This window comes from Diabrotica virgifera, chromosome 3 (genome assembly GCF_917563875.1).
Source record: "Diabrotica virgifera virgifera chromosome 3, PGI_DIABVI_V3a".
Taxonomy (NCBI): Eukaryota; Metazoa; Arthropoda; class Insecta; order Coleoptera; family Chrysomelidae; genus Diabrotica; species Diabrotica virgifera.
This window is the reverse complement of record NC_065445.1, coordinates 277523813-277551426: the sequence shown is the minus strand read 5'-3', so window position 1 is coordinate 277551426 and position 27614 is coordinate 277523813. Positions and strand designations below refer to the sequence as shown.

Sequence of the window (27614 nt, the reverse complement as noted above, 5' to 3'; positions counted from 1 at the left end):
GACACAGAATTATAATAAAAAACCTTTTAAACGACCTTTTTCAAATTGCGCAAGTTGTGTTATTAATATTAATGTTAATAAATGAAATATAAATATTTTGATGTTTCACAATTTGACAATTCACATTTAACTGCTGTGTCTTAAAAATTTTAAAGCACTAGTGCCTTAAAGTAGCATTTTTAACGCTCTTATGGAGTGCTAAAAATTGGATTTTTAACACGTTTGTAGAAAAATATATTTAAAAACACTAATATATTCTTTCCACACCTTTTCTGGACTGATATATACATAATTTAAAACATTTAGTAACTAACTCCATACTGCCTGTGTGCGCATGCGCCAGATTAAGAAAATTTCACCCTCAATGAAATCGCGCCTAAAGAAGTATAACTTCAAAAACTAAAAAATTAAAAAAGCTTTGTGATTCTCGAGTCATCATTCTCTCTGCCTTATCCCTTTGTGATTCTCGAGTAAAACTGTGAAATTTCGACTATGTTTATCAAAATGCTGTCTGGTCGACTTTTATCTATACAGCTGAGACTGCATAGATCAATAGAATAGAATAGAATAGAAATATGCTTTATTGTCATGAAAAATTGTACAATTTTATCGACAAAGCTTATAAAAAGTCAAGAAAACAAAACAATAACAATCCAATTCACTAAAATTAGATAAATCGTCAATATATTTACAATAATAACAATAATAATGAAGTTAAACAGAAGTAATCAAGTGCAAAATTTAAGTAAATTGCAAATGCATAGTCTACCTAGTAATTAATAAGTTTAAAAGTTAAGCTGCTGCATATAACACCCAAATATAGACAAAAAAATGATAATAAAAATACTACTTGTGCAAAGGGTACTGTAATTTCTTAGTTATTGATTAAGAAAATCTTCTACTGAATAATATGGTCTTTCAGATAGGTAGGCTTTTGTCAGTTTACGGAATTTGGGGAAAGATGCTGCAGATTTAAGTTGTAGAGGGAGATGGTTGTAAAGTTTTTATTGCGGAATATAATATAGATTTCTTTACTAACTCAGAGGACGGGGTCGGCATATAGACGTCAAACGTAGAATTTCTCGTGAAGTAGTCATGATTAGGTCTTGGTGGAAAGACATGTAGATGTTTACGAATTAAGCAAACAGTTTCTAAAATATACAAAGATGGAAGGGTTAAAATTCTGTGATCTTTGAAGTAACTTCTGCAATGTGTTGTTCTTCTGAGGCCAAACAGATGTAATTGCTCTTTTTTGTAATTTGAAAATAACATCGAATTGGGCAGCTGTATCAGAACCCCAAAAAGGAAGACCATAACGAAGATGTGACTCGAACAAAGAAAAATATGTTATTTTGGAAGATGCTAAATTGAGTTCATTCGAAACAGATCTTATAGCATGGCAAGCTGAGGATAGTATCTTCCTTAACAAATCGATATGGTGGTACCATTTAAGGTTGCTGTCTAAAAAAATACCAAGAAATTTTACAGAATCAACGGTACTGATCTGGCTGTTATTAAGAGGTAAGGGTTGAAGGACTCCTTTATAAGACAATGCTACTGTTTTATCTACGTTAAACGCTGATCCACTGCTGATCCACATTTCAAATGCCTTTGAAATGTGGATCTATCGGAGAATTCTCAAAATTTCATGGACATCGCATACCTCAAACGAAGAAGTGCTGCATAGAATAGGCAAGCAAAGAGAACTTTCCAACACAGTGAAAGTTAAAAAAACATCATACCTGGGCCACATACTGGGAAATAATAAGTACCAATATGCTCAACTCAGGCGCGGATCTAGAAATCCATAATAGGGGGGGGGGGCAGACTTACCGCAAATATATTATCCAGATTTAGCCATACGACTCACACTTACTCTAAGGATAAAATTCACTCATCCCAGATATCTACGGTATCAAAAGGATTGAGCTCTGGTGGGACTCTTTCCGTGTTACGGATGAAACACGGAAATAGTCCGTGGGGTCATGGGTGGGTGTCCAATAGAATAGGGGGGTCCATGGACCCGTTGACCCCCCCTATGTATCCGCGCCTGGACCTCGATTTTTGACCCTTCGCTTCGTTATCGAACGTATTCGCTACGTATACTAAACAGATACGAAGCGAATACGTTCGATAACGAAGCGAAGGGTCAAAAATAGAGGCCCGGGCTCAACTCATAGCGAAATGAAAGATCGAGGAAAAGAGAGGCCTAGGAAGAAAAGACTATCGTGACTAAGAAACATCTGACAATTGACAGGGCTAAATTTTGAACAGCTAATAAGAACAGCTGAAGACAGAAAATAGTTTGCAATTTGTAGTAGCTAACCTCTAGACAGTCTAGGAGAAATTACTTTAAGAAGAAACAGAATTAGTCGTAACTCTTCCAGGTAAAATCAAATCATCATAATCATGTTTAGGTTCGACAATATTTTGTAGATCCTGGCTAGCTATATGATTCGTCGCCATTTTGTTCGGTTTCTGGCGACCTGTTGCCAGCTTGTGATTTTTGATCCCTACGTTGGTCTCAACTGCAGCGAACCACCTAATTCGCAATCGGCCTCGGCTTCTTCCTACAGGGGTTTCTGTGATTAGCTTTTGAGCAATCATACTGTGTGACATTCGTATTATGTGTCCAGTCCATCCAGTGGCGACGCGTGACTTTTTCTAAAGTGTTAACAAAACCAGATGCAAAAAATCTTATTTAAAAAAATATGGCTAAATGTATATATAGCTTCAATAATATCATTTTGTATATCACTTGAAACTCTCGAAAAAACAGTTATGTTTCTAGATGTTGGCAAAATTTTTGATTTTTTTGGCAATTAATGTTAACAATTCCGTGTAATTGCCTTGATTATCAGAGTCGTCGCCCTCAAAATGACCACGAAACGCTAATTCTTGTTTGGCAAAAAAACATACGGTATCTTTATAGGTAAGTGTCTAAGGATATACCTATCTATTTTTTAATAAACTCATTATGCTTAGCAATATTTGCTTTAAAAGCTTGGTTAAGAGAACTTTCGATTCTTGTTTTGCCAAACTGAATCACATTGGGTATACATCTTACATGTAGGTAACGGAGAAATTTCATGTCTCCTTTTTAAAACTCTAAAACTATTTAATCGTGAACCTGGTCCACCCATTATTTCTGTAGAAACCAGAAGACATGGCCAACAATACAGTCTATTTTTCGTGTAACCACATAACCATGGATTTTCACTATACCAGCTAAATTTAAAATATCAAACTACAATTTTTATTCATTTTTTAAATTGTTTAAAATATATCTTCTGTTTTCAATAATCTCATTTTTTCTTCAAAATTATACAAGGAGAATTACTTTTCAAGTAGTTGATCGATTATGCAGCGACACTCATCCATGGTTAATTGCACGAACACTTTTTATAGGTAGGTACTGTAACCAAATCCAAATCGGGCAACATGGCTACTGATATACATAGCGCGCTCCTTCAAAATTTTCAGACACTAGCCGGTCCCGAGCGACAGCGAGGATGTAACCATTGTAACCACAAATGAAACTGGTAACAAAGTATAATAAAGTGCAACTGAGTCACATAAACTCGCCAATATTTTCGTGTGTCTACGAGTAGTTAACTATTTACTGAATTAGGTACTATTAACACATAATATAATAATATATTTCTATTGGTAAAATATAGGTGAATGGAATTATTTCACATTAGTCATAAAATATTTATTTGCAAGATTTTTAACTGTTACCAATGGTATCAGTGGTTACATGCAACGGCGTAACCAGAATGATCCTAAGGAGGGGGTTACAACTTTAAAATGGCTTGATTTTTCAACAACACATTATGGTGTTAAGGGTATAGAGCTCAAAGTAGATCCCAATGGGGGTTACATGGTTACATGGACGCTTCGCCAGTGAGTTCATCTAAGTCGCTGAGATTTAACGAACGTTACGACGTCTGATTCATTAAAGAGTTGTTATATCTCTGAAATTATATCTTTTGCGCCACTGCCTTTGGCCGTTTATAGCTCCAAATAGTTTGGAGCGTATTTTACGCTCGAATATTCCCAAAAGTCTTTCATATTTCTGTGTTAAGGGTCCATGTTTCTGCCCCCTATCTGAGGACCTGTCAGCAGATTTTTGTATATAATAATTTTAGTTTTTCTTTGGATGTTTCTTGAGTGGAATTGTTTTTGGAATTTGGAGTCCATAGTATGTCCTATTTGTAAGGTTCATTCTTGTTTTAAATTCCTCGCTTGTTTTGTTGTTAGTAGTCACTAGCGAGCGAAGGAATGTGAAGCTATCAAAACCTTTAAAGATATGATTCCAAAGACTATTTCCCGTTCCCCATTTGCTGCAGGATCTTTAGTAACCAACATGTTCTTGGTTTTGTCTTCGTTGATGACGCTACGCCCTATTTTGTCAATGCCATCAGCATATGCTAAGATTTTTATTGATCTATTGTAAATAGTACTGCCGCCTCTAATTCGTGGATCTCGGACATTCTTCTCCAAGGCAACGGGTGTGTTCGGAGCGGCTGGACAGCTGAGTAAGCGGTAGCGTTCAGACGACACCGCTGGAGGTCAGCCGCTGAGAGATTTACTAAGCTTTCCCTATCAGTGCTGGACACAACAACTCAGGCGATTTGTGCTGACAGTCAGCCGCTGTGGTCGTCCGAACGCACCCATTATTAACACATTCGCGGACACGCTTCAGATGTAGATACGTCTTCGTATGAAGTAAGTGACTTCATATGCAGTCGTGTCTGTGAATGTGCTAAATAGGAGGTAAGTCAGGCCATCCCCTTGTGTGAGTCAATACTTTATGCGAAAAGTTCTAGAATTCTCTCCGTGCATCCTAACACTGACGTTTAAATTAGACATTGTCATTCTCGTTAATTGGATAAGTTTTTCTGATAAATTCTGATAAACCAAACTCACACATTGATGGGTATAGTATGTACTGTTCTCTTAACACTCTCGTATGCCGTATGCCACTGTGGCCTTGGAGTCCACAATTAGGTGATGGGTTTCAATGTGAATAGACAGAATGAACTACATTTTTATTTTTTTTTTAATTTTATTTCTTCAATACTTATTTGACTTTTTTAAGTACAACTTTTATAAATAAATAGTACATTTTAGAGTTAAATTACTTACAATTACTAGTTATAAAGCACAGCCATAAAAATAGGACTTAGTCGTTAACAACAGCTTCTATAAAACGCTTAGTATCTCTAGAACCAGATTTGTTTTTTACATCAACTTCGGAAATGTTATCTTGAGAGCATAGGATTCAAAAAAGCACCCGCCAGGACTACATTTCCGGTATTCCGAGGTCGTTCGTTGTCACTGTCGGTGTCATTGTTAGGTCCCACTATCCTGTGACAACATCTTGGATACGGTTTGGATAAATCTCCAGGTAGTACTCTTATAGGATAGGCTGCTCTTCTAACTCCACAACTACAATAAAAATATTGCGAAATTAGTAACTCGATAAAATAAAAGGTATCGTGGTTCATAAAATTCTTGTATACCTATTTTTCGGTATATGTATTAGATTTGCCTTTCAAGGTGCTCATCCTTTCAAAGCTGGAAGATATTGAAGGGTTTTATTCATCAGACGAGCAACAACCTATTACAGATTAACAAAAGCCTTCAAGGTGAAAAAATGTTTGCAAGACGAAATAATTGAAAGAAGAAGATCGACTCCAAAAACAGCTAAAAGTTTCTAATGGCTCAGACTGTGCAACTTCATCTGGTTTCAGATGGATAATTTGGGGGTTCATAATGTTATTAAGCAAGGAATGCCATCTTCTTTTGGCGTCATAACCCGCCTGGCTATGTCCTTCCATTTAGACCTCCTTTATGTCCTTCTTATCCATTGTCTTACATTGATAGTTTTCAGGTCGTCTTCTACGTTATCTAACCATATCGTTCTGAGTCTCCCTTTATTCGTCTGTCTATCGGTTTCCATTGCAATATTTTCTTTGTTGATTTTGTATCTTCTTGTGAACATGTCCCAGCCATGGCAGTCTGTGATTTTTAACATCCCTAAAAGATAGTCTAAAAACGACTTTGAAAAAATTTGCTTAAAGCTGGAGACGAGAAAGAGATTAAGAAAGACGAGGAAGAGGATAAACTAGTGCGAGTATAGCATGCAGTAATAGAAGACATAAAAGACAAAAACATTTCATAAGACGGAAATATCACCAGGAAAAGAAAAAATCGGATTATCAGAACAAACCCAAATTCAAAAGAAAACAAACACAATGATTAAGAGTATCGTAACAAAGGTTTGACACCCAGGTTTGACACCCAAATGGGTGTCAAACCTGGACCCTAACCAAGGCAAATATGAATAAACTAGCTACAACAGAAAGAGCTATGGAAAGAGCAATGTTAGGTATACGACTGTCAGATAAAAAGAGGAGCGACTGGGTAAGATCAAAAACAAAAGTCGAGGACATAACAACAAAAGTTGCCAAACTTAAATGGAGCTTTGCAGGCCACACTGTTAGACAAAAAGACCAACGTTGGAATGCCACGATACAACATTGGAGACCTTACCAAAGTAAACGACCGAGAGGAAGACCACAGATGAGATGGGTTGATGATATTAAAAGAGTAGCCGGAACGAATTGGAAATATGTTGCTCAGGATAGAGACCGATGGAAGGAGTTGGGAGAGGCCTATGTCCAAACGTGGACGATAGAAGGCTAAGAAGAAGAAGAAGATCGTAACAAAGAACAGTGAGACATGGGTTCTAAAAGCATCCCTAAAATGTATTCTATAAATGGATTTTGGAAAGATTTTCTTGAAGCTCGAAGTGAGAGGTTAAGAAATTAGGGGATAAGTTAGTGTTAAGATGTTAGTCAAATACAATAATAGAAGACATTAAGGCGATACATCTTGATAAGATGGTGATAGAATGGCAGAAAATGGCGGAAGAAAGAACACTTAAATACTACAAATTCTGCAATACTAATATAAGATATAAAAAATGGATAGACCAAGAAAAATCTCGATAAAAGGAATTAAATCGGTAATGCTGGGGATTAGTGGCGAGATGTGGCTATACAGCCGAATCCTAAGGATATCATGGACGGACAAGATAACCAACGAGACCGTATTACGAAGAGTGGGCAAAGAAAGAGAGGTGATGTATACGTATACCATTAAAAGGAGAAAGTTAAAATATCTCGGACATATAATGAGAAACGGCACTAAATACAGATTAATCTAAATGCATTCATCTTAAAGTAAACCTTGAAGGTAATCCTTCAAAGAAAAGTATTCGGAAAGCGAGGAATTGGGAAAAGAAGAATATCATGGTTAAAGAACCTGAGGAAATGGTTCTCCAACAACAACTAGTATATTTAAAGCATGTTAATAAAATAATTATAGCCAGAATGATCGCCAATATTCGAAACGAATAGGCACCAAAAGAAGAAGAATGGGGAAAACAGAGAACTAAGAACGAAGAACTAGAAGTAAGAAGAACTAGTAGATAAACGGAAAGTAGAATCTATTTGTTATTTAACCAATGCATAAAATATTTTAAAACAGAATACTGTAGATTATACAACCATTATTATTTGCCGTTGTACACTTACCCTCTTAGGCTAATATCCCCACTAGCACTACATACTGCCACAGCACATCTTCCTTCAATTCTTTTCTCCTCGCCTGCTGTGAAAGCTCCAAGATTATGACTCGTTGTATAACAGTCTCCAAGATGAGCTGAAAAATAAAATAAGAATATTTACATAAAGCTCAAACACAACTTATAGATCAGTAATGATATATTATTATGTATCATCTAAAATGTCTACGGTTCTTGAACAACTTTTGAACGGATAAACATCCGGAAATATAGAGTTAAATAAGAACATTATTTCTGTCTGTGAAACCATCACACAAAACATATAATCTGTTACTGCCACAGATGAACGAAGATGTTTTTAATATGTCCGGTTGTTTAACCATTAAAATTTTTTGACAATGAGCGCCAAACATGCGACGAGATTGCATCAGATATTCACTACGTACATGGGGAAAGAATGGATCTTGAAAGCCTACACCGCATTATGTGGAGCCTTCAAAATTCCAAGATCATGGGAAACGTCTTGCTAAAACCAGAGAAGGATCCAAAGGAACCTAACAGCTACAAATAGTTCTCCCTGTTTTGCCACTCTTTCAAAATCATTATGTCCAGAAAAGAAACAAGAAGCACGGGTCCTGAAAGAATCATCCAAAAACAAACTCGACACATTCGAAAGGAAAGTACTGAGAAGAATACTAGGACCTATGAGGGAAAACGGAATCTTCAGAAGTCGATACAACAACGAGCTTTATCAACTTTATAAGGAAACACACCTGTCAGACTTCATTAGAATACAAAGATTGCAATGGGCCGGACATGTGATAAGAATGGTAGAGGATAGGCTACCAAAAAGAGCACTGAGCGCTAGAATGCAGGGAAAGAGACCATTTGAAAAGCCTAGAAAGCGCTGGGAAGGCACAGTAAGCAGCGATGCACAAGCATTTTTAGGAGTCCGTGTATGGAGAAGAGCAGCCACAGACAAAGAAGGATGTAGGCATCAAATAAAGGAGGCCAAGGCTCAATTTGGTCTGTAGTGCCTTAGAAAAAGAAGAGAAACAAATGTTGACAAACTTGTCAAATATCTCATATTACAACAAGGAAACTTATTCTTGCCATTGCTTCCCATATCGAATTTGCTCTATTTGACAGCTGACTGACAGCTAAAATACCGTCATGAACTGGCAATCTTATATAGGGCTTTTCATTCACAGTCATTTGTTTCGAGCTTCTGTCATGTGTCACATAATATTAATATATCTACGACATACGTTATTGGTATATACCAATGATACAAACCAAAGACGTATGACGTAGATATATTAATATTATGTGACACATGACAGAAGCTCGAAACAAATGACAATCGATGAAAAGCCCTATTGTTAAAGATTTTCCCGCTTGTTGATCCTTCATCCGATAATGCTTCTTTGAAGATAACTTCACTGTAAAGGTTGAATAACAATCCAGCCAATATGGACTCTTGTCTAACTCCTCTTTTTTGATATCTATATTTTCGTTTTTAATCCTAACAGTTGCTTTCTGATTTATTTTAGTACGGATTGATTATAATACGCATATCTCGACTGTCCACATTATTTTCTTTTAGTAGTAGTTTTACATGTTTCTGATGTCGAACATACGATACTCGTAGAGATCCTGATGCCTAACCATTTTGCAATGTGTTATCATAGATTTCATCCTATGGCTCTATTTTAATGCGATCTTTAAATAAAATAATAAATTTATAGAAATCAAATAAAAAAACATATTTACATACTTGTTTTTGGATCAGCCTTAATAATTGCCACCCATGCCTTCACTCGTACGCAAACAGTACACAATAACAAAATATAAATATTCATTCAAATTTTTTATAACTTCATTCGATGAAATACTACCGGAGACTACAAGAAATTTCGAAGCAAATATAAGAATTTGCTGTCTTTAGAAGTTGACACATTTTTCGTAGAATCAGTATTTCTGCTAATCATTTATTATTAGGAACTGATTTTTAAATTTAATGCTTGTGATGGCATGCGTCAGTGTATGCTAGATTTATTTTATGTAAGTAGGTGTCGCGGATTCGCAGATAAAAGGAAATAATTGTGGACGATCGTTCAAACCACTATGTAAATATGAATGAACACTGCAATTCTATTTTAAGACATACTAATAATGTATGCAAATTATTTGTATCTTAATTGATAGCGAACATACTTAAATTAACGATTTAAAAAAATAAGGCCAGTATTCAAATAAAATACGTGCCATAAAAAAGGTTGGTTATTTTCAATACAAATGGCAGTAAAAAACAGTAAATAGATTTTTATTCATCTTTTATTCATTTTATTCCATTCTTTGGAAAATATTTTTTGTCTTGTTTTGGAACAAATAGTTTATATATAGCTGATATTTCTTCTAATATCTTCAAAAATATTCTTAATATTGGTTAGAAACAATTTTCTTGTAGCATTTTAATACGATTTACTATTTTTTATTGGGAATTAACATAAATTTTCAGTTTGAAATACGTTTATTTTGACATTTATAATCTTCATACATTATATTTATTTCTTTGAAAGTCTCGCCGAGATTATTTTTCTGCAACTATGAACTTGTACCAAAATAGAAGGCATATTAAAAATTTCAATTTTGTATTTTGGTATGCTGTTTTGCTTTTAAAATAACTGAACTCCACACAATTTTACATCGTCGTTTATTTTTAAATTCTGGCGTTCTTAAGTTGTAAAATCAGAATCAAAACAATAATTGATCATTTTGATTTATGAATAAGGAGTGAAAGGGAAAAATATTATTGCTTGTCTTATCCTTGAGTGAATGCTTGTTTTCTGGAATTTAGAACGCATTTAAGTAGTCGATATTTTTGTGGAAAGGTATTTTATGCTCTCATTTACCCGTTTTAAATGTCTACTTGTCTGTCTCATATTAATTTTTGGACAATTGGATATTTTTTGTTCTTTTTGTTTGGTTATCTTTTATTTGTGCTGTTCTGTTTGGTCTTACAAGAAAATATATGCTTAGATTATTGATTTATAAGGACAATATTTAAAATATTTTTTCATGAGTAGTCAGTTGAATCTATAGAGAATATTTCTTTTCACCGCAACTTTGGTACTACAATATGAAATCTATATTTCTATAGTTGTCCCATTATATGCTTGCACAAACGTCATGATTCGTTTTCAAACAAGTTAAATCAAAACATTAAGTGAAACGTACGTCGATATGTACAATCATTGATATGTACTGTCAATTAGGAAATGGCTATTATCGGTGGACGTATGTCATAAAGTTATATTGTACATTTATATTTAACATGTAGAATACATACATAATACCTAATATTACTATATATACAGGGTGTTTCATTGGGAGACGGAAATACTTTAACGGTGAATAGAGGTCACCGAACCGGTTCTAGATATACTACATGTTTTGCCCTACCGACTTTTATAACCGAGTTACAGGGTGTTTTATCGATTGTGCCCATTTCTTTCCTAAGCCATAACTTTAGAACCACCCTGTATATTTTTTTGATATTTGGTATCCATATGTCTCATTCAAAACCCAAACGACCGACATACTAACCATAAGCAAATCCAGGCCCGGATTAACAAAAAATTATAAAGTAATTGTGACCTTAAAACAACACCCTGTATATTCAAATTTTGAAAATATGTTTGCATATTTGAAAAGAGCACAAAAAAATAAGTTTAATGGTTCGCTTCAATTTTTCGGCCAGACAGTTTTATGACTTAATTTTGAGATTATATTGAATTTTTTAAGAACTATGACATTAAAAAGCAGGTATTATTAACTTTTAGTTATAAATAATTATGAAAGTTAATGGTAGGGGAGCAAAGTATTCTAAACGTGCAGTCACTCGAGCGCTTTGGGGACCTATTATTGGGTTGTGAAGAGTAGGTCCTAAAACCAAAAAAAGTTCAAGTTTTTGATTTTAGTGGGGACTTGTCCATTTTTAATTTAATTTTCCATTTTCAACAATCGTTTCTTTAGATTATAGCGCCATCTATCCATAATTCTAAAAAATGTCTCGAATAAAAGTTACTTATTTTTACGTAAGGAATCCAAATCTGGAATAAAAAATGGAGGCTCCTATTTAAGATTTTAAAGTAACCCCCCACCCACGTGGGGGTCATGTTTAGTGCCATTCGATAGATTTTTTAAAAATATTGAATAAGTGTATTTTTCAGTTTTCCGATCTGATGTTCATTTCGCGAAATATCCCGGGATTCGTATTTATAATACATATTAAATTTACCACCCACCCCTTTCCGTGGGAAGTCGTGTTTGGTATCATTCGATAGATTTTGAAAAATATTGAGTACGTATTTTCTAGTTTTTCGATCTGTCATTCATTTCGCGAAATATTCACTTTTTTCTTGTGAAATTTTGGGACTCACCCATTTCCTTACGCACCGCACAAATCGTCAGATTTTTGAAATATACACTGTTTTGCATGTACTTAACTTACCATATCTTAATCTGACGATCTGGAGTTTTTCTAAGGATAAATTTTTTTTCGGCCCCCCTTAACGAACTCCAATGCATTAAGAGACCATATATGGTAGAGGTACATTTTCAGGTTACAAGGTTTCTGCCCATGTAATAATCTGACTCGCTCGAGTAACTGCAAAATCCCCGTTTGGGCCCCCCTACCATAATGAATAAATACTCATTTTAAAAATAATCAATACCACATTGGAACGACCCAATTACTAATAACAAGAAAAATCCAGGTCCGGATTAACAAAAAAATATAAAGTAATTGTGACCTTCACCCAAGACCCTGTATATTGAAATTTTGTCTGCGCATTTTAAAAGAGCATAAAAAACTGTGATTACAGGTTTATTTTAATTTTTTGCGCCGTTGATTTAAGGTACTAGTACACTTTAGAAGACCAAAAATTAGCATTTTTTCAAGATTTTTTTTCTCAGAACCTTTATTAAAAATGAACATAAAACTTTTTACATGTTAATATCTATTTCTTAAAGAATACAAAAAATATATCTTTTTTATTTGTGTACTTACACTAATATTGTAGAGGGCCCCAAAGTTGAGGCCTCGAAAAAAAGTAGCTCCGATGGCGGACAGTTAATCTCAGGATTGGGATCTCCGAAACAAAAAAAATCGTACGGCATTTGAAAAGGGAAGGTTTCTTACGTGACAATTTACCACCGTTAGTGAAAAATTCCACAAAAGAAATATTTTACGGAAATTTGAAAAAATTTTGTGAAAAAATCGCCCGTTTTTCTTCAGTTTTTCATGGTTAAAAAATATTTATCTTTTATTTTTTGGTTAAATTGTGGTAAATTTTCACGTAAGAAACCTTCCTTTTTCAAATGCCGTACGATTTTTTTGGTTCAGATATCCCAATCCTGAGATTAACTGTCCGCCATCATTTTTCTAGGCCTCGACTTTTGCGCCCTCTACAATATTAGTGTACGTGCATAAATAAAAAAAAGATATATTTTTTGTACTCTCTAAGAGTTAGAGATTAATATGTAAAAAGTTTTATGTTCATTTGTAATACTGTTTCCGAGAAAAAAATTCTTGAAAAAAATGATTATTTTTGGTCCTGTAAAGTGTACTAGTACTTTAATTACATCAATTTTGAAATTACATTGAAATTTTAAACAAGTCTGAAATTAAAAACCAGGTGTTATTAACTTTTAATAATTTAATGTTAATGAATCAATACTTATTTTAAAAATACTTAATACTTATTTACTACGCTGGCTTCATGGATTCTCTGGATTTGTAGCTGTACGCACATCATTAAAAATTAGAATTGCGAGAATTGGGATATTTTTATTATTTAGTAAATAATTAAAAAAAAACAGCTATATCTAATAAAAAAAATCGTTGAAACAATTCAACAGTTTAACATAAATTAAAAATATTTGAACTATAACAGTTGCTCAAAATGTCCGCCATTTTGTTCGATCCATTTCCTTGCTCTTTTTAAATGATTTTGAATAGATTTTCTAATTTTATTGGGATTGTTCTTAATTTTTCTGGCAGCTTCTTGTCACCTTGACAGAATTAATCAATATGATTTCAAAATTGTCTTAATTAAATTATCTGCGCAAAAATTTGACATGCACCTTTTAACGCAGTTTTTTATGCTCTTTTAAAATACGCAAACAAATTTTCAAAATTTCAATATACAGGGCGTTGTTTCAAGGTCACAATTACTTTATATTTTTTTGCTAATCCGGACCTGGATTTTTCTTGTGATTAGTGATTGGGTCGTTCCAATGTGGTAAATAAGTATTGATTATTTTTAAAATGAGTATTTATTCATTAATTTTAATAATTTATAACTAAAAGTTAATAATACCAGCTTTAGAGTTCTTAAAAAATTCAATATAATTTCAAATATAAAGTCATAAAATTATCTTGCCGAAAAATTGAAGCGAACCATTAAGCTTACTTTTTTGTGCTCTTTTCAAATATGCAAACAGATTTTCAAAATTTCAATATACAGGGTGTTGTTTTAAGGTCACAATTACTTTATCATTTTTTGTTAATCCGGACCTGGATATTTCTTATGGTTGGTATGTCGGCCGTTTGGGTTTTGAATGAGACATATGTGTACCAAATATCAAAAAAATATACAGAGTGGTTCTAAAGTTATGGCTTAGGAAAGAAATGGGCAAAATCGATAAAATACCCTGTAACTCGGTTATAAAAGTCGGTAGGGCAAAAAATGCAGTATATCTAGAACCGGCTCGGTGACCTCTATTTACCATTGAAGTATTTCCGTTTCCCAATGAAACACCCTGTATAATATACAGTAAGAGCCACCGTACTAGACACATGGGTAGGTACCTAATTGCTATGCTTCTGGGCTAATTCGGTCCGTTCTCAGATGTGACTTTCATCCCTGTCATGTTGTTACTGTCAAGAAACTATTCAAAATAATTGTATTTCGATAGGTACAAAAAATACATTAGTTAATAGTATTATTACTCTGTTTTAAAATAACTTTATTTAAAGACCAAGAATAGTTAAAACATTACATTAAAACTTTTACAACTAACAAAATGACAACTATAAACATCAAAATTAGATGAGCTGGATTTAATACAGCTGATCTATTATTTGTCAACTTTCTATGGTAATGTTCAGTTTCTATACATTTTCTGACGTTCTAAACGTCACTTGACATAATAAACATTGCAACAAGTGAAGGTTCCAGGACTGTAATAGCTCAATGTTCCTATGTATATGTAACACAATATAGCTTTATAAAATAAACACAATATAAGTTATAAATTCCAATAAACACAACAAATGTGCTAATGTCTCTGTCACTGAAAATGATAAACGTCAAAATTCATAGTAAACAAGGTATCAATGACATTGATTATTAACTTATTGTGGTTTCTATGGGCAAGCGGCTTAATTTTTGCAATACTAGTTTCTGTGAGTAAAAAAGAGACCTAGTATAAAAAGTAATTGGTGAATAATTGCATGCATGGGAAAAGATAGAATGGAAGAACTATATCTATTATCTAATTGGGACTGTCAAAAATCTAAAATGAAACACAAACCAATTGTTTAACAAATTTTCTTTTTTCAAACTTGCTTACATTGAATTAGAAAAATTTTGTTATCATAAGCAGGATCTTCCATATTTTTTTCATTCTTGTGCTTCGACTCTTTTGGTAACAGTTTTAATTTTAGCAGTTAATTTCATTCAGCGCATGATTATTTAATGCATATTCCGTTATAAGTAGTTCATTTTGCAATCGATTGTGTACTTGGCAGGTCTATAGTTGCAAAAATGGAATTGCGAATGTCAGGATCGCAGTCTTCTGGATTTACTTCGGTGTGATTAGCAGGGCCAACTATTTCATAACAACAATCTGGAAATGGTTTTGACAAGTCTCCAGGGATTACTCTCAACGGAGGTTCTACATGTACAGTTCCACATCTGAAAAAAAAATATGATGTACTTGTATAATATCATATAGCCTTGAAGCAAAGTTAGTAATACAAATAATCAGGCCAATTCTGTAACTACAAATCGGATAGAGGTCAGCAAGTCGGATCGGAATTTGTAGAAATTGGTATTTTGTAACTCATCTCGACCTCTACTTGAGTAGAAATTGATTTCGACTAGACAAGCTCTGTCGAGATCACATTTCGACATCGTAATCGGTCTTGACGCTTGCGCATTGGCATTATTATTGTTGTTTTGACGTTTATTTGTTAAATTAATTAGCGATTTTAGTCTGTGTTGTCATTTATTTAGGTAATTGTATATTTAATTTTATATATCAATAATTATTATACAGCATCAGTTAATAGAAATCATTAAACATTGTAAGAATTGCTACTCTAATTAATTTACTAGTTGAATGTGTAGATTTGAACGTATCTAGTGTGTTTCAAATGAAAAAGCAAAATTTTTTGCAGGGAAAAAGGTTTTTACCGTGCGGTAATATTTTATGTTCAGAGGTAAAGTCATGATCATCATTCTCTTTGCCTTATCCCTATGCGGGGTCGGCTTCCCTAATTTCATTTCTCTACACAATTCTATCTGGGGTCATATCAATGTTAATCCCCTTTACCAACATGTCGTGTCTTATCGTCTCCCCCCAGGTCTTCTTTGGTCTTCGTCTCCTACTCCTTCCAGGAATCTGCACTTCAGCTATTCTTCGTACCATCTTACCTATGCTCTCTCATTTTGGCATCAATTGGTGCCACACCTAGACTTCCCCTAATATACTCATTTCTAATTTTATCCTTTTTTAACACTCAGTTCCGTACATCATAGCCGGTCTTATGGCTGTTTTATAGAATTTTCCCTTCAACTTCATTGGAATTTTTCTGTCACACAACACACCACTCGCTTCTTTCCACTTCATCCATCCAGCCCTAATTCTACTGCATGCATCTCCATCTATTTCTCCATTACTCTGTAATACCGATCCTAGGTACTTAAAACTATTGCTTTTCACAATCATTTCACCATCCAAAGATACCATTTTATTTGTAGTAACTCCATCTTTAAATGAACATTCCAAATACTCTGTTTTTGTCCTACTAAATTTTAAACCTTTTTCCTCCAGAGCTTGTCTCCACTGTTCCAGTTTTTGTTCTAAGTCTTTCACTATTTCCTATTAACACTCCATCATCAGCATGGAATGCTACCCTGTAGTTTCGCTGTTATCTGGTCCAAAACTAATGAGAATAAATAAGGACTAAGCACCGAGCCTTGGTGCAATCCTACTTTCACCTGAAATTTATCAGTCTTTCCCACACCTGTCCTAACACTAGTCGTTACTCCCTCATACATATATTTCACAATCTTTACATATTCGCCAGGGACTCCTTTCTTATTGAGTACCCACCACAGAATCTCTCGAGGAACTCTATCATATGCTTTCTCAAGATCAATGAATACCATATGAGCGTTGGTCTCTTTATTCCTGTATTTTTCCATCAGTTGCCTTACAATGAAAATTGCATCTGTTGTTGATCTGCCCTGCGCAGGGCCAAATTGATTATCGGATATTTCGGTTTCTTCACGTATCCGTCTATCAATTACTCTCTCCCATATTTTCATGGTGTGGCTAAGTAGTTTTATAGCCCTGTAGTTTGTATATTGTTGTATGTCTCCCTTGTTTTGTAGACAGGTACTAATATACTGCTTCTCCATTCGCCTGGCATTTGTCCAACTTCCATAATTATATTAAATATACCTGCTAACCAACTTATTCCTGTCTCTCCCAATGCTCTCCATACTTCCCCAGGAATATCATCCGACTGCGTTTCCTTTCTTTATTTTTTGGAACGCTTGAGCCACTTCCTCGTTTGTTATTCTGGTTCAGAGGTAAAGTCGACTATGTAATATAAATGCTCACCAGATGTTTTTTTCTTCGGTGTTCGTGTTCCCAATCAGTGTTCCACTTGCCATTTTTTATTCTTGTGTTAAATTTGTCAAACTTAACCAAACTTTCTATTTCTTTTTAATGAATTCTTCGCACAGAACACTTATTTCATTTTGCAGTGTGGTGTTGCCACCTCCTCCTGCATCAAATAGAAGTTGACGTTTTCGATTTACACTGATTACGATGTGAGTTACGGAATGTCAATCCAAACACGAAAACGACGCGATAGATATCCAACATTACGATTTCGGGTAGTCACGATTCGACTTTGCCATTTCTTTTCGATTTGTTAAAAGTTACAGAATAGGTCTGAATATGATAAATTTGGTCGGTTCCACTATTTTAAAAAGTTGCACATGTCTAGCATTATATAATCATATCCCTTCTACCATACTCTGGTGTAGGGTTACCATACATTGTTTCTACCATACATGTCTAGCAATGAGAAGGAAAGATGTAGATGAATCAAATTAGGGATATGAGTGAAAGTTAAATAAATTACATTTGTTGTCCTATTTTATTTTGAGTGCTTTTCTCTTTTCTTTGAACCTCTTTTGCTTTATTGTTTAATTAATAGTGCAATTTGTCTCTTTACTGTTTTCTTTAGAACGACGGTAAGACTTCAAATGCCAGTCTTACAGTCCTACAGATTATGTAGAGGTAAATTAAATAATAATAACAAATAATCTTACCCAGTCAATCCAATTTCACCTCCGTCATAACAAGTTGCTATGGCACACTGTCCTTCAATTCTTTTTTCCTCTCCTGCTGTGAAGGCCCCGAGATTATTTTCGTTTGTGTAGCAATCTCCAAGATGTGCTGGTAAATGAAACACTTTAAATACAAAAATAAAATAAAAATTTTATTTTTAATTCAGTTGCAATGCGAAGGCAAAACAATCGTACTTTTCAATTAGAATACGGAGCACAGTCCAGTCCTCTGAATCGCGATTTTCGGCTCTTATTGGGGCCTCATCGGAGAGAACGTAGGCTTGTTCTCCATACTCCAATTGATCAGCACCGAGAGCTTTTCCCACCCATTGCAACTGAAGTGAAAATATTAGGTGACTAGCGTCATCTGGCAATTAAAAGATGAAGTTTTCGATCCTAATAGCATTATTAATAATATTTAAAAAATATTAAAATATTACTAAAAGATTTTTAAATTGAAAACTTATTGGTCCATTTCCTTGGTAACACCTCCAAGGCTTCTAAAATTTGCAAGCCAAATGGATGCTGAATCGAAGAAGACAAGAGGGAATTCAAAAAACTTACAATTCACGACCCCGTCTGTTCAGCTGGTAAATTCCAACAGAAAATGGACCTAGTTACTCGAGGGAGTAAAGACCAATATAAAAATAAAATAAAAATTTTATTTTTAATTCAGTTGCAATGCGAAGGCAAAACAATCTTATTTTTCAATTAGAATACAGAGCACAGTCCAGTCCTCTGAATCGCGATTTTCGGCTCTCATTGGAGCCTCATCGGAGAGAACGTAGGCTTGTTCTCCATACTCCAATTGATCAGCACCGAGTGCTTTTCCCACCCATTGCACCTTCATCTTCATCTTTTAATTGCCAGATGACGCTAGTCACCTAATATTTTCACTTCAGTTGCAATGGGTGGGAAAAGCTCTCGGTGCTGATCAATTGGAGTATGGAGAACAAGCCTACGTTCTCTCCGATGAGGCTCCAATGAGAGCCGAAAATCGCGATTCAGAGGACTGGACTGTGCTCTGTATTCTAATTGAAAAATAAGATTGTTTTGCCTTCGCATTGCAACTAAATTAAAAATAAAATTTTTATTTTATTTTTATATTGGTCTTTACTCCCTCGAGTAACTAGGTCCATTTTCTGTTGGAATTTACCAGCTGAACAGACGGGGTCGTGAATTGTAAGTTTTTTGAATTCCCTCTTGTCTTCTTCGATTCAGCATCCATTTGGCTTGCAAATTTTAGAAGCCTTGGAGGTGTTACCAAGGAAATGGACCAATAAGTTTTCAATTTAAAAATCTTTTAGTAATATTTTAATATTTTTTAAATATTATTAATAATGCTATTAGGATCGAAAACTTCATCTTTTTACTTTAAATACTTTTTAAGTTTTTAATGACGGGTTCCGCCTTTTATCCATTTCTTCCAGTCGCATCTGGCTACCAATAGAAGCGCTTGGAAGAAATGGATAAAAGGCGGAACCCGACATACGACGCCCTGAAGGGCACTAAGGATTATGAGAAAGAAGAAGTTTTTAATGACAGAACTAACTTAGAGTTACAAACTTATAGTTTGTATTTACAACTTTCAGGCGAAAATTAGATATAAAAAATACGTAGTGAAATCGACGACTGCATAAATGTAGTGAAGACTCTGATTTATTATAGATTCTATTATGAACAATTTTAAGACATATTTTCGATGTGTTCTAGGGATGGCGGTTTTTGACAAAACACCGGTTTTCGGTTATACCGGTTTTTTTTGCTTAAGGTTTAACCTGGCGGATATAACCGGCCAAAAAAAAACGGTTTTCGGTTATACCGGTTTTTTTGCTTAAGGTTTAACCTGGTGGATATAACCGGCCAAAAAAAAACGGTTTTTGGAAAAACCGGTTTTCGGTTTTTTTAATCCAATAGGTTACAAAGTTACATTTGCAATACACTTTAGTTTGCGATACTCCATTCGACTCGATATCAATATGATCAAGATTAGTACTATCGAAAGAACATGTATTACTTTTAACACGTTTGTATATTTGTAGAATAGGTACATTTTAACTCATTTAATACCTCCTGTATGAGAGTATCGTTTTGAAAACGTAGCGAAATTCTTGGAGATTCGTATTCGTAATCAGTAATTCGATATTCACAGTCAGAGCATTATTTTTGGTAATCAGAAAAAGTCATTCACTGACTTTCAATGTCAAGAGTTAAGTGTGAAAAATAGATGATGTTTGCGTCTAATTCAACCAGATCATTTCTTATGTAAATATTATGATTACAAATACCTTTTTAAGAAAATATTATAATAAAACTTAATAATTGTTTCTGGCTGATGTGAGATTGCACTTTCAGTTTGCTTCTGTATTTTATAAAATAAAATAAAATTTGAATTACGGTTTTGTTTGGAATAATTATTTGAGAATAATAATTATGATTGGGATCCAAAATAATACCTAACCTAATCCTAATCACCGTAAAAACCTAATAACCGGTTTTTACTTTAAAAAGAAAAAACCGGTTATAACCGGGACAAAAAAACAACCGGTAAAGCCGGTTATTGCGAAGTAAAAAAACCGGTTTTAGGTTTAAACCGGTAGGTTTTTCCCATCCCTAATGTTCTCAATGAAATCGTTATTAGCCAACCTATTTTATTCAACACTTTCAAAAATAATATAGTTGTCTAGACATTTATCCACCACAAGATGTAATAGAAAACTTTAACGCCAAAATTGGCTATATCTTCATTTCAAACTTCATTGGTTGAAGTCTGCAATGAAAATAGGTAACTAAAGAATTCTATATCTTCTAATAACATCAATATCACAACCAGGTTTTTCAGAAAACGAGATATTCACAAATATACATAGACAACTAGTGGATGTAGATCCATACCAAATTATATGTACAATTGTTGTATACAAGGTAGGTGAGGAAATAAAAGTAATTAGATTCCAAAAATTGTATGTATTTGTAATGACTATTGTAAATTGTAAAATTGTAAAATGACTAGTTTGTAGTAATAGCAACAATTGAAAAGTACAAAAATAGCGGAAGCCTAAAGATTTCCCCTAAATAACATGATACAGTAGTAAAAAATCATTATTTCTGCTGGAGAACAAGGTCAAAAACAAAAAGAAAACAGACAATTCACAGGGACAACAACGCACAACAAAAACGTATATAAGATGTGCGGAAAGTTATTTTACGGTTTTTACCCATTGAAAGTGTTTTCATGTAAGCTAAAACGAATAAGTAAGTTACGGCATAAATATCAACAAGGGATCCATACATCCAAAAATAATCCAGCGCAACTTTGAACAATAACGGGAACAAACAGATAAAGATAAAATAAATATTTGACTGTTTTGTCATATTGAAAGTATTTTTTATGTAAAATAAAAAAAAGTTGGAGATCATTGTCTGCTATGTCAAAACCAGTTTTTTGTTGACAGCTCTTTTTAACTTTTTCGATGTAGTCATTGTCCAAGTGAATCAATTGCAGAGATAAAGAGCATCTATTGCTGTTATTCGTTTGAAAAAAATTATAAAAATTTTAATATCGACAGTAAATATATTGAAAGAATAGCAACTAATTCGTATTTGAAAAGACTGATAAGTTTTGTACAGCTGAGCAGATGGGACGTGAATTGTAAATTGTAGAATTCCCTCATCTTCCTTAGTCTCAGCATCCGTATGGCTTGCAAATTGTAGAAGCCTCGGAGGTGTAACCAGAGAAGGTTCCCATTGTTTTCATTCTGGTGGGATGTAGAATAGCATTATGTTGCTTTATATGCCATTAGAGTGAAAGCTTGGTCTTTTTGCTAGCAGTTGCCGCTAGGGCATCTATGCCATTTCGTTCGTTGCAATCCGGGACTGCACGCTGGGGTTTTGTTTTGGTTGGATCAGTGAGAGCAGCATATGTGCCTCCTGATGAGAGACTAATAAGTTTCGAAACCGGTAGGGGTGCTTGCAGTACTCTCTGATTGGACTAGAATATGGTTCGGCTGTGTTTTCGTTTTGCAACGAAATTGAAAATGGTTATTCATTTTTTATTTACATTTACTCTGTCTGGAGTATGAAGGGAACCATTCTCGTTGGAACTTTACCGCGCTGAGCAGATGGGACCTGAATTGTAAATTGTAGAATTCCCTCATCTTCCTTAGTCTCAGCATCCGTATGGCTTGCAAATTGTAGAAGCCTCGGAGGTGTAACCAGAGAAGGTTCCCATTGTTTTCATTCTGGTGGGATGTAGAATAGCATTATGTTGTTTTATATGCCATTAGAGTGAAAGCTTGGTTTTTTTGCTAGCAGTTGCCGCTAGGGCATCTATGCCATTTCGTTCGTTGCAATCCGGGACTGCACGCTGGGGTTTTGTTTTGGTTGGATCAGTGAGAGCAGCATATGTGCCTCCTGATGAGAGACTTATAAGTTTCGAAACCGGTAGGGGTGCTTCCAGCACTCTCTGATTGGACTAGAATATGGTTCGGCTGTGTTTTCGTTTTGCAAGGAAATTGAAAATGGTTATTCATTTTTTATTTACATTTACTCTGTGTGGAGTATGAAGGGAACCATTCTCGTTGGAACTTTACCGCGCTGAGCAGATGGGACGTGAATTGTAAATTGTAGAATTCCCTCATCTTCCTTAGTCTCAGCATCCGTATGGCTTGCAAATTGTAGAAGCCTCGGAGGTGTAACCAGAGAAGGTTCCCATTGTAAAAGTTTAAAGTACCACTAAAAGAAAGTGGGACTTCATCTTGAATTGCCAAAAAAACTTTTGTTTTTACAATAAAGAACTTTGGTTATTGGTTGTAATTGTTGTCCCTCAAATCCCAACAAAGTTGTCTTTAGGTTAAATTAGTCTAGTGTATTATGGTATGTTTTACAGTAAATGGTTGAGTTCAATTAGTTACCACTATAAACATCCTGGATTAACCGATAATAGTATAAAAGGCCCGGTTTCAGGTAAAATCTATTTCAGGCTTTATTATGGGAGTACCGTCTAGTCAGTGTTAATTGCAAAAGACCAACTCTGTCTACCTCGGTGGCTTATCGCTCCGGGTGGGTCTTAACAATGGGCCAGGTCAGATAAATTTAATAATATTTACGACCGCACTAATTGAATTCAACCATTTACTGTTGAACAAACTCTACCTCCAAGGTTGTTGATTACTGCCCTACATCTGTTAGTTAGGCTAACTCATGATCAGATGGTCAGTATCTTATTGCTGCGGTATTCTGCTCCACTCCATTGAAAGGCCGTCAAACACTTGTTCACTTGTACTGCGTCTGTCCAATATGTCCCATACATGCTTATTTGGGTTTAAATCTGGCGATTGTGCAGGCCATGATAAAACCTCAATTTCATTATTTTCGAGGAATGTTTGAAGAACCCTGGCAGTATGTGGACGCGCATTATTAATTGAAATTGGGAACCAGCTTTTTATATAAAGGCGGATACAACAATAGATTCTAGAATAATATCGCGGTAGTCTGTTGCAATTAGAAACCGTTCCAGGCAAACGAGATTGGTTCTTCCACCAAGAGGGATGTCACCCAAGGTTCATAGATAGGAGGTAGGTTGTCTCGTAACTATGTGGGCGGAAGTGAGGGGGAAGAAAAGGACTACGTCACTCGTACGACAAAGTCAAGGTTGACACTTGACAGTTTTTGTTTGTGGTTCAAACCTAACCCTCTTTTTTATGTTGTGGTTGCGTTTCCGAATACATATTTCTATATAATTTTCTTTAATATTGTTTAATTTTTAATTAATACGTATACATGGTACATTTTTAATGGATTAGTGCTTGAAGGACAAATAATTTTTTGTATTTTTATCTAAAAATAAATTATTTATATTATTAGTTTTTTTTCCTATGACTACATGATAAAAATGCTGCACATTCCAGAAAAACCATAATAAGTATTTAATTTTGCTAAACTTTTTCTACTTTTTGTTTTGGGTTTTTGTGCGAATTGAACTGTTATCTCCATTTAAAACACACAATAAATGTTAAATCCTCTTCAAATCAATTCTATTTTTTTGTCAGAAGACTATTGATTTTTAAGGGAAAAATTGATATAATTATCAATATAAGAACCACTTAATATATCTATACCCAAAAAAATCCCAAAATATATTGCAAAACCAAAGTTTTTGAACCTTTTATTAGCATTGAAAATTATGACAATTTCAAAAGTGTCGTACGGGTGACGTATTCCCGCCTTTAAAAAGCGAGCACTTGATTGGTCTATAGTTACGAGACAACCTACGCCCAATCTATTAACCTTGGATGTCACCCAATACCATTAAAGTGACGTCTTGCTGTCTATGAACCTTCTGCACGGTGGTCAGTCGTTCAGCGTTGCCAGATCGTCTCCAAATTCTTGTCTGTCTCGTTTCTGGTGAAAATCCAAATCGGGACTAATCTGTGAACAAAGTAGAGGCTCACTCACGTCTAACCCAATTTGCGTGTTTTTGTGCTCACTGAAGTCAATGAGCGCGATTTCCTCTGGAAAACACAGGCACTTTAACAGGACTACGAGCATTTAAAGCTACTTCATGCAGTTTATTTCTAACGGTTTGGCAACTTTCAAACACCTGATAGGTCTCTTGCAGCCTCATTTGTAATCGTGATGCAGTTGTAGTGAGATCTCGCAAAGCCTGCAACCTAAGAAAACGGTCTTTAATCTGGTTGGTTATTCTTGTACGACCTGTATGACGTTTAGCAACGTCAGTAGTTTCATGAAATCTTAACCACAAATAATGACATTTCTGTTCGGATGGAGGACCTCAGCAACGTCTCTTTGACTTCTGCCAGGTCTAAGCATCCCGATAGCACGCCACTGTATTTCGCGATTTAAATGATGTCTCTCCATGATTGGCAATTGCAAAACTTAATAAAAATCCACACAGAAATCCAAAATTAATTACCGATAAAGAAATATAACTTGTTATCTTATCTTATACCATTACCGTCCAAGTTAGTACAATTATCGAAAAAAACAACAAAAAATATTAAAATCATGGATTTATTTTTGTATTTGCAGCTAACATTAATGTAAAGCTGTTACGCCAGTCCCTGGCCATATTATTACGACCACCTATGAATTTGTATAAAAATCAACAATTCCACTAAGTAGATTTTGATTAAAAATTATTTTTAAATTTGTTATGTAATGTTGTTCTGAAGCTATTACCTTGTGGCATTTTTATAATTAAGTATTTTCTATGGGAAATAAGCCACAATTTTACTAAAAAATGAATTTATTAACGTTTCGAAGCCCAAATCGGGTTTCGTAGTCAAAATACAAAATACTACAATATTAGTAGTATTTTGTATTTTGACAACGAAACCCGATTTGGGCTTCGAAACGTTAATAAATTCATTTTTTAGTAAAATTGTTATGTAATGTTAATGTTATACATTAACTATAATATATTTAATAATAAATAGCAATAAAATATTTGAAAATATTACATATTTATATATTTTTTAATATTTAATTGAACTCCTGACCTTAATCCCATAAAAAATATTTGGGAGCTTTTAAAATGAGAAATTTTCAGTGAAAAGGTTACCAGCAAATTTGTTTTGATTATAGAACTAATAATCATTCAAACCACAATAACAAATTGAGGAAAGAAGAAGTGAATTTAAGTGCATTCAAAGTATGCCAGACTGGTACTAGCGGTAATCAAAGTTAAAGGGGGCTCAACAAAATATTAAAAAACTATAAATATGTGATATTTTCAAATGTTTTATTGCTGTTTATTATTAAATATATTATATATAACAATAAAATATTTGAAAATATCCCATATTTATGTTTTCTAATATTTTGTTGAGCCCCCTTTAACTTTCATTACCGCTAGTACCAGTCTGGCATACTTTGAATGCAGCTAAATTCACTTTGCTTTAATTTGTCATTGTGGTTCTAATGATATATTAGTACTTTAATCAAAACAGTTTTGTTTGTGACCTTTTCACTGGAAATTTCTGGTTTTAAAAGCTCCCAACTATTTTTTATGTGATTAAGGTCAGGAATTCAACAAAATATTAAAAAACATATAAATATTATGTAATATGTTCCAATATTTTATTGCTGTTTATTATTAAATATATTATAGTTAACGTATAACAGTAACATTACATAACAATATTAAATTTAAAAGTAATTTTTAAACAAAATGTGCCTAGTGGAATAGTTGCTTTTTATAAAAATTCACAGGTAGTCATAATAATATGGTGTCCCCTAGATTATTTTGACGTGTGTATTTACATACACAATATCTGTATTCAACTCGTATTTGTTTCAACACAACACAGTAACCTTCATCCGCTTCTGTAAACGGATAGTACCAATTCTCGCGGGCAACTTGATTTTCCATATATGGCCAAGTCCGAACAGGGACTCACGGCAGATAATAATTAATTTAACTATATTTATTTAGAGTTAAGACCTATGTAATTAATAATTACTCACCGGTTGCCGGATCAGCTGGTATAATAGCCACCCACGCGTTTACACTAACCAAAATGACGCACAAAAACAAACTCAAAATAGTTTTCATTTTGGTTTATTTCTACATGCACTATCGTCGATCGTCTGAGAATTCTTGATCTTGACTGACTGAAAATACACGCTGAGGTGTTTAAATTTAAATTTGTTTTGAGAATACTTTAGAAGAATGTAGTATGATTAACATGTACCCAGTATTTTTATTAGTGGTCGAATCAAAATACAACGAAAAGTTACGTAGGTGCTAAAATAAATATCGATAATTAAAGTAAAGCTTGTTTGTAATTATTGGTCCAACCTCAGGCAAGTTTACTCCACTGTTATCAAATTTTGACACTAATAACATTTATAAAATTTGGACACTATTGGAATTTCATAGGTTAATTATATTATATCAGCGATTTTTTTGTATTTTCTGCGTTATTCCTTTAATTTTTAGATTTTTAGTCTGTTTTTATATAAAAAACAATTGTTTTTAGAACTCTTTAGTGACGTATTATGGTTTATTTTTAAACCAAGAGGAGTAAACTAAAAATACAGATTCACACCCAAGAAAGTCACTTAGTCCAGAAAGCCACTGCGCATCCGCTAGGAAAAATATTCCGATCCGGATTTTTTGCCCAATCTTACTCAAAAAGGACTCCTTTTAACAAATTTGCATGTTGCCAGGACCAAAAGTGGGTAAAAAAAAACGTTTTTTTTTTGTTTTTTCCTAAAATTATTTTTTTTCCATAGAACAAAGTTTTTTAGGTTTTTTGGATCTTTCCAAACAGAAAAGGTCTTTAGTGACTTTTCTCTAAAGTTGATAGTTTTTGACATATAACCGATTAAAAATT

The 27614-nt window shown here is 34.0% G+C and overlaps 2 protein-coding genes across 7 annotated transcripts in view; one reads left to right on the top strand and one right to left on the bottom strand.

Annotated features, from left to right (window-relative positions):
• Positions 1-27614, top strand: part of LOC114331454 (atypical protein kinase C) — a 235627-nt gene that overhangs the window by 166515 nt on the left and 41498 nt on the right. The window lies entirely within an intron of this gene.
• On the bottom strand, positions 5064-26999 carry LOC114331456 (uncharacterized). Of its 5 annotated transcripts, none has more exons than XM_050646199.1 (3): positions 26743-26925; positions 7608-7734; positions 5064-5454 (listed from the first exon to the last, which is right to left on the bottom strand). In XM_050646199.1, exons 1-3 carry the CDS (start codon positions 26828-26830, stop codon positions 5268-5270), a joined length of 402 nt encoding a protein of 133 aa, XP_050502156.1. In that variant the 5' UTR covers positions 26831-26925; the 3' UTR covers positions 5064-5267. The 5 variants fall into 5 exon arrangements, with proteins under 5 accessions (XP_050502156.1, XP_050502158.1, XP_050502157.1 ...); XM_050646201.1 differs by lacking the exon at positions 26743-26925 and adding an exon at positions 15239-15571; XM_050646200.1 differs by lacking the exon at positions 26743-26925 and adding an exon at positions 9375-9680.

What these genes read in the sequence shown, in the direction of transcription:
- LOC114331456 (XM_050646198.1), bottom strand. Translation starts at nt 26,830, where the DNA reads ATGAAAACTATTTTGAGTTTGTTTTTGTGCGTCATTTTGGTTAGTGTA. An exon ending in ACCAGCTGATCCGGCAACCG is followed by an intron (nt 18,380 to 26,742) that starts GTGAGTAATTAT and finishes TTGTATTTAAAG; the next exon opens with TGTTTCATTTACCAGCACAT. An exon ending in GGTGAAATTGGATTGACTGG is followed by an intron (nt 15,583 to 18,237) that starts GTAAGATTATTT and finishes TTTTTTTTTCAG; the next exon opens with ATGTGGAACTGTACATGTAG.